Raw genomic sequence first — 8,570 nt, 5'->3', positions numbered from 1 at the left:
TGATAATTAGCAGCGATTTTAGAGTCAGATAACAACGGTTTTTAACCGTTGCAAAACAAATAATAATAGTTGATTTAATAGTTAATTTTGATATATAATGACCGATTTTATTTATCTCTTTTTTCACATGATAATATCATTTGTGTTATAAGTAGAAACACACATGATATGATCCATTTTTGGCCCATATAAAATGAACATGCACATATAATTTTGTTTTAGGGGTAATAAAATATAATCATGCATTATTATGATTAACTAACCAATGGCAACCAAAGAATTCTACATAATTATAATAATTGTAAGGTTAAACTGAATAATTTTAAATCATGCACTCCCCACACAAAGAAAGGAGTCTTAAAATAATTTTCTCCTTATTTTTTTTAGGCAAATTGTATCCATTAATTATCTTTTCTGATTTAACAAAAAATCTATAATATTGATCGGTTGTTTTAAAGAGAAAAAAAAAACGGTATCATAATGTCTCAGCTAAATTTGAGATATCGCAAATAGAAATTTTAGTCATAATGCCTTTGCTCAAAAAATGGCATCATAAAAATAATTAAAATTAAACTTTTATGTAAATATTTGAAGGATTGGATGCAATGGAAATTCATTATAATTAATGAAAGGTGAAAACTCAGGTGCAGTCGACTTCACGTGAAATTGATAACTGAGAGTCGTTAGATAATTTAACTGATTTGACTAAATTTTCATCTAACGACTCTCAACTATCAACTATCGACTGCACCTGAATTTCCACCTTAATAAAAATGCACTTTCAACGGACGCAATTTTAATGTCATCTCTCATCAAAGAATAAATACGAGTGTTTTTTTCAGAATTTTTTTTAAGAAACTAAAAGTGATCATCTATAAACATTCGTTATGTAAACAATATTTTATTTATTTATTTATATTTTTTTTTAAAAAGCAGTCTTATATATGATAGCCTTGGGGTAAAACAAAAATGAAAAAAAAAAGAAAAAAGAAAAATAATTATTTCCTTAGAAATGAACAGTCTAACACAAATATTCATAACAATTTTCTTTTGGTACGTAAAAGCTTACGATTAGAGAATGTTTTTAAACACTATTTACAAATCACCAATTAAAATGACCGTCATTTTGATATTATAAACAAAACTCACGACCTTATAAGATAAGAAATCGATCATTAATTTCTTTTCGTGCGGTATTGTAAATTTTAAATTTTAATTGACATTAACTACCTTAGTTTATTATTTTTTTTTTTTTTGGGGTGGTTGTAATTTCTATGGAAATAAAGTAATTTGAGTAGTAAGTAGCATTGAGCGACCAAGGCGAAAAGGTAAAGATTACGCGTGCTTTTAGAATGATATAGAAATCCAAAGCAATCATATTTTTTAATGAACAAGAAACTTTGTTATGGCCTCTTATGTTCCTTTCTTCAACACTACTCAATCTAACATCACTACACTTACATTATATAGTGAAAAGTGCAAAACATTTTGATTATCTTCCATCCATGCACCCATTAGAAGAAATTCATGTACAAACTATACAACTACTTCTAGTGACTCACATTCCATACAAAAACATAAATCAAATGTTTTGTTTATCTAATTTTTCAAATAAAAAATATTATTCGTACACTAAAATCAGGATCAGGCTCCTCTAAAGTTGTATTCTCACTTTAGAGAAAAAAGTACATCATTAATCATCATTAGATTAAATTAGTGGGGCTCACAGATAATAAATGTTACAAATTCAAAGGTGATTAAAGCATCACTTTACCACTTTACTAACATTGTTACTTTAGAAGATCTTTTTCCCTAAAATCAGTCACTAAAATAAGCTATTTATTTAAATACATGTGCGGTTTAATTTATTTTTAATGTGTGTTTATATATATTTTATATTAAGGTTTAATTACTCTATTGGTCCCTATAGTTTTGTGAAATTTTCGATTAGGTCCCTATACTTTTTTTCTTTTTAATTGGGTCCCTGCACCAAATTTTTTTTCAATTAAGTCCCTCTTAGTAGTAATTAGCTTAATTTTATAGGGACACAACTAAAAAAAAAAAGAATTAGTACATGAACCTAAATAAAAGGAAAAAAAAAGTGTAGGGATCCAATTAAAAAAAAATTTGGTGCAAGGACTCAACTAAAAGAAAAAAAAAATATAGAGACCTAATTGAAATTTTTGCTAAACTATAGGGACCAGCAGAGTAATTAAACCTTATATTAATGACTAGTTTTAGTGTGCACGTAGCATAATCGTTTTTAAATAAAATAAATTACTTCATTAGTTTAAGAATGTTCTAATGCACTTTTTCCAGTTATAATCATATTCATGAATTGTATTATACTTGATTATGTATTAAGATATGATAACTTTTAAAGATTAAATTTGTCTAAATACTTTAAATTATCCTAAAGTTAATCATTTATTAGCTTTGTGCGCTTTAGTCAAAAGTAAGATATACTTGTGGACGGGGAGACTAAAAGGATAAATGATGTTATCTGAATGAAACCTTATTAGAACATGTTTGAGACTTCAACAAGAGTTTAAGTTGTCATATTAGAAGTTGTTAATTTAGCTTTTTAGTTTAACTCTTTATGTAACATATAACTATCAACAAATTCTATATCATATTATCCTACACAAAATTGTTCCACCACTCATTTAGTTTCTATTTCTTTAACATCCAATTTTTTTTCCAACTCCTTGGAACGCCCTTTATCAATCTCTCTTCCTCCCCTTACTTTTTCAAGTTTTTCTTTTTATTTTTTTATTTAAAGATAAACAGACGTCGAAAGAAATATAAAAAAAAACCATACAGAAGTAATTAAAGAAGATTTATGTATAAATCATCTTACTGTAAATATAATACATAATAAAATACAATGACATTGTTTGATTCATATAATCGATCCTACCCAATGAAATGAAATAAGACTTTGTTGTTGTTGTGCGTGTTGTCTGTGTCTTTTGTGAATTCGTGTTTTAGAGGAAAAGGGAGGGAGAGTCATGTCTTGAAATGTTACCTTTTAAAGTTTGGTGGAGAGACAGAGACAGAAAGACTGAGACTGAGACTAAGAGACAGAGATTGAAATAAATTTCAGTATTCTGTTTGGTGCAAAATGGGAGACAGAAATAAACAAGAATGAAACTCTAATTTAATTTGCACAAAGGGTAAAATTGGAATTAATTAATTGAAATGAAAGTATTTTAGGTATAAAATGTTATTAAAATTTCAGTCTCTATCTCTAAAAAATTCAGTCCCCTGTGTCCCGACTTTTTGGAGGTACTGAAATACTAAAATTTTAGAGACAGAGACAGAAATTTTAGTACCAATCTCTGAACTAACAAACATGATACTGAGTCTCAGTCTCTCAGTCTCTGTCTCAGTACCTCAAAACAAAGGCTACCAAGTTACCACAAACAGGTGATTTTCTCTTTTCAAGAACAAGAATATTTTCTCTCCCCAAAAAAAAATTGCACACCTTTAGTTATGAATGAAAGAAGAATCCATCAGATCCATCCAAAAATTTCAAAAAGATATCAGAACCAATCTGTACATGTGATTAAAGGGAATCAACCTAACCTCAAATCAATATATCAGTACATTGGCAGACTAGAAAAGATTGGCGACCCTAAAAAGAAAATCTTATATCAGAAGCAATCTTAGCAGATTTCGCCAAAACATCAAATGACTGATTCTGTTGAATCGCGTATCAAATCTCTGTAACGAATTCTCCAAAACTCTGACCCTTTTAACAGAGCCCTCACTTTCTACCTGTTGCTCCAGTTCTTGGCTTGCTTTTAACCTCAGATTCCTGCCCACATAATCTCTACTTAGAACATAAAAAAAGAGAAAGGAAACAATACAAGAATAACATAGGAAGTTCTGTGCATCATGGAACTATAAATTCATAGTTAACAACGGAATGAAGAGGCATCTGAATGAATGAAGCACCCTGAATTTGTTTAATTTTTTACTTCTTAGATAAGTTGTTATAATATGTTCTTCAAAAGATTATTTAACAATCTACTAACTTGTGTATATGCATGAGTGTACCTGTGGTATGTGCAGGAAGATGTAGTTCTTGGCTGTGGTTGGATTGTGATTTTCTGCACCCTTGCTCCAATCATAACAGACCTACAGAATGAAACACGTTTCAGAATCAAATTAAATATCGTATCTTGAACAAACCAATCGCAACTTGAATTCTGCGGGAAGTTGGAAAAAAAAATGGCTTGTGAAAACAATGAGACATACCGCATAAGCGAATAAGGATCCGTCATTGTTGAATGTACTGCAAGGTATGGGTTGGCTACACCTTTGCATGGCCTGCAAAACATATTCATGTGTTATAAGTCAAATGATAGTAACATCAAATACTTCATGAAAAACATTAAGCTGCATAGAAAATAATACATGATCAATATAGAGATAACGGCTCTAAAATCCAGAAAATTAAAAACCAAATCTGAAAGGGATTCGCCCTTCACTTTGCCTATATGGAAAAACAGGAAAATTAGAGAGCATGTGCCTCCCACTCAGGGTAACCAAATGAGAAAGGAAACTAAGCCAAATAATGGTGATATCATGGCTACCAGATGAACTTATGCCATACATACAAATGGAACCTACTAGCACAAAAACTATTATTTTACAAGACAAATGTGAAAGTGTGTTTGGAAATTCCAATGATCAATTTCATAAAAGGACAAGTGGAAGGGAGAAATTCAGAGAAATATTAGAACCTTCAGTCTCTGCTTACTGTCCTTATCCCAGAAATTAAAAGCACCATCAGATCCAGCAGTTGCAAACGTGTGGTGTACCTGAATGCAAATGTCAAATAAGATATGACACTACAGAATATTAGATCGACTACCTTTCAGAACGAACTTCAACTAAGTTTGATATTATATGGTGTGTTACCGGATGGAAATTTAGAGCGTTGACAGAATATATCTCATTATTCTCTCGGTGGCATTTGAAAGTAAAGTTCTTGTTTTGTTGTGCATCGTCTAGGTGTTGTACTCCAACTCTTCCCTCTATTGAGCCAACCTACAAAGAGAATAATCAATGCTTAACAGTGTTAATTTAAAGTAATGCTTTAGTCTTTCAGTCAATATATATACATGAAGATTTTACCAATGGTGAGAATAACATCACCAAGAAAACACTGGTGATGATGGAGGAGAAAACAATTAAAACTGAAAGATTTCGGACCATGCATGCATAGAGCAACTAAACAAGTATGGCAAAGGAAAATAAGGAATAGAATTATTCAATTTGCAGCTTCTACAAGTTATATCTCGTTAAATAAGGCGTCAGCATTGTCATCCGAGAGATGTTAGTTCAAAATCCTTTTAGCATAAACCAACTATAGCATCATCAAACTATGGAGGCTCTTCACAGCATCACACTAATCATAGCAGGCATGATATCAAATAAAATAAAAGGACAAGACGACTTCTGTCGGTGTAACTGAATGTAAGAATGCAACACATCTTGTCTGATCTAGAAAAGCATGCCAATACATACCAAATAGCCTTGTTGATCTGGAAAAGCAGCGACACATCTTGTCTGATACTTCAGGGGTGAAACCACTCTTTTGTACTCAGTCTGTTAGGATTTCAATACAGATAAGAATAAAAACATCGAATAATAGACATTTATTGAAATCAGCTGTTCCTCACATATTAATATGAAATCAGTGCTTCATAAATTGTTCCTTTTAAACCAATAAAACAGATCATGTGACTAGTAAACCGAAATCAAACAAAAAATGCTCTTGGCTGGTTTGGCCATGTGTGTAGCCCTATAGGAATCTTAATAAAAGAGTATATAAGATAGGTGGTAATCCAACCGTTAGAGGTGGAGTGAACCAAGAAAAATAACAGACAAAATTACAAGTAAAGATGTAAATTTTAATAGTAAATAGTTTGCTTAATTTTCTATAGCCATGGTTTATGCCACTACACAATTGCATCCATGTAACTGACCCTATCTAATAGAGAAAAGATCAAGCTTTTGCATACAATAACGTAATAGTTCAGTTGTTAGATTGCACCTTTTCTTTTCCAGATTCTCTACAATATGTTCAAAGTGGCATGTATTTCCTCCTATTTGTGGGCAATGGGCACCTCAAGAGATAGGATGTGACCCCCATTATGTAGATAATGAAATTTTATTTATCAAAGTAAGAAAAAGAAAAACATGGTTTTATAGACATTTAGAGTACTAAGAAAAACATGGTTTTATAGACATTTAGAGTACTAAGTTAAGTTTAGCATATTGCGTTCAGGTATTGATCAATTGTAATGAGCTTGTATTTATTTACTTACTTACCTATACCAACTTATTTATTTATTTTAGGGTTTTCCTAGAAGACAATTCTACTGAGAAAGTTTGGATGATCAGCCTCAAGTCCTGTGAAGTGCACAATGCCCTTTAATAGTTTGTTATCCAAGTTATGATATTTTATAAGAACATAACCGTTCTCATAACACTTGTATATTTAACATTATCTCACAAAATTATACACTAGCATCCATGTTACTCAAATTGAATACTCATTATAGAATTTATAGTTGAATTTCAACTTCCTAAGTATAAAAATCAAAATTTACAATAGGCACCAATCTATTGCTTAATGTGTTACAAGCAACAAAGATACTTTCAAAACAAGTAACAGAATAAACACCACCTGAGGATTCTGCAAGTTGAAGACAATCAGATTTCTATCTGCAGTTCCTACAATCATCAGTGGATGTTTCACTGACATTGCATAACAGCGATCAGGGAGTTGTTGAGTATGCACTGGATTTGACTGCCTAGTATCCCAATACCTATAAATAAAAAAGTAAAAACATAATTCATAAAATAATTTCTGAAGTAGCTATAACTTCAATATAAACCACAACGATGATACCATGTAAAGGTGTTGGAAAACAAAATTAAAGAAAATTATAAAATGCATCTTTCTGACCAAAACTATAATGAACCAGAACAATAGTAAGGGTATTAGCAATTTGAATTCAAATTTTTGTCCTCCAAAATTGAAGTTGTCAACAAAATAAACTAAGTCTCATTAAACTAAAAATGAAGAAAAGGAATAAAAAAGCATACTTTAGGGTCTTATCCCAGCTCCCAGTGGCTAAGAGATTCATCTCCGGTATCCACGCAATCTCTTTAATGGGGGCATCGTGCATGGCAACAGTCATTGGTTGTCCACCGGACAAAAGCGGCCACATCTTGACTTGCTTGTCGCAGCCTCCGGAGAAAACCGTTGTTCCATCATCCTTCCAAGTGGAGCACAAAACCTTAAACAATAAAAGAGAACATTAATTATAATGCCATCTCAGTCCAAAAGAAATTTCCAGTAATACCACTAATAATAATTATTTCTTTTTCTTTTTTTTTAAATAAAATGAGCTGAAATTCATTACTGGTTGGTCATGAGATATTGAAGCCTTGGGTGTGCTGTTGATAACAGTTCCATTCCTTGCAATCTCCCAACATCAAACGTACGATATTGACAAAAGAAATTCACCAAAAAAAAATATTTGTCTATCAAACAATTAAACCAACATAAGAGCCTTTTCTTCACACAAATTTGAAGAGCTGGTTTAGTTTCAGAAGTATTTTCTGTCACCATTTCTTCTTTCTAATACTAATTACAAAAAACATCATATCACTTTCAGTTTGAGAAGTTAATGGTAAAAGCAAGAAACACCAAACAGATAACATTGTGACAATTTTTCTTTTGTGAACTAACATTAAAAAATAGAAATAACACAAAACATTAACAGAAAAAATATGCCCTAATATCCAAGTCAAACTGAAACCTGGTTATCCCATGAAGTAGCGACAAGAAAATTGGCCTTGGGACTGAAACAGAGGCTGGAAATTGAATCACCAGGTGGCTGGGTTACCTAAAAAAAAAATTGCAACCACAAATTAACAATAACCAAAATAATAATAATAATAACAATAATAAAAGACCGTAATAATGATAATAGTGCGAAAGAATAAGAAAGTGTTGAAGCAGAAATTGGAGAATGTAGAATGCAATACCTCGTAGGATTTGTTAGGATTTGTATTGGCGGAACCGAAAGTGGACATTTTGAAGAAAAACAAACACAGAATCTACTGAAGAAAGAGAAAGAAGAGTTTGTTTTGGAGGGTTTTGTGTTTTGAACTAAGGAAGGAACTGAAACAAGGTTTTAATCTCAAGTCTGAAGGAGAAGAAGGTTGATTAGCGTTTACCGTACGGTGAGAGGGTCAATTTCGAAATAACGCTAACTTGAGGGGCTTCCTGTTGATTTTACCTTCTCCGGTGACTATATAATAAATATCTTACGCGCCCAAATAATTACACAATTTTTTAATGTGAGAAAATGCAAATAAATAAGTTGTTAGATACTTAGATTAGATATTGAGTTAGTTTAAGAATTTAATTTTTGTGAATTAAAAATAAAAAATCTAATGAAGTTGGTGTGAAAGACATTTTTTTTTATTGAAGATATGATTTAAATATGTTATTTAAACTAGCAATATATAAAGGTTAAGAA

General features: G+C 31.2%; 1 protein-coding gene across 1 annotated transcript; it reads right to left on the bottom strand.

The window, feature by feature from the left end:
• Nucleotides 3,494-8,247, bottom strand: LOC107618858 (protein RAE1). The gene is made up of 11 exons (XM_016321032.2): nt 8,074-8,247; nt 7,845-7,931; nt 7,446-7,523; nt 7,126-7,319; nt 6,704-6,845; nt 5,539-5,619; nt 4,930-5,058; nt 4,752-4,829; nt 4,264-4,335; nt 4,063-4,143; nt 3,494-3,820 (listed from the first exon to the last, which is right to left on the bottom strand). The coding sequence occupies exons 4-11, from the start codon at nt 7,248-7,250 to the stop codon at nt 3,770-3,772; spliced, it is 759 nt and encodes a 252-aa protein (XP_016176518.1). The 5' UTR covers nt 7,251-7,319; nt 7,446-7,523; nt 7,845-7,931; nt 8,074-8,247; the 3' UTR covers nt 3,494-3,769.

Source organism: Arachis ipaensis, chromosome B09, assembly GCF_000816755.2.
Source record: "Arachis ipaensis cultivar K30076 chromosome B09, Araip1.1, whole genome shotgun sequence".
Taxonomy (NCBI): Eukaryota; Viridiplantae; Streptophyta; class Magnoliopsida; order Fabales; family Fabaceae; genus Arachis; species Arachis ipaensis.
Note: the sequence above shows the minus strand (reverse complement) of the source record. Positions and strands in the feature narration are given on the sequence as shown.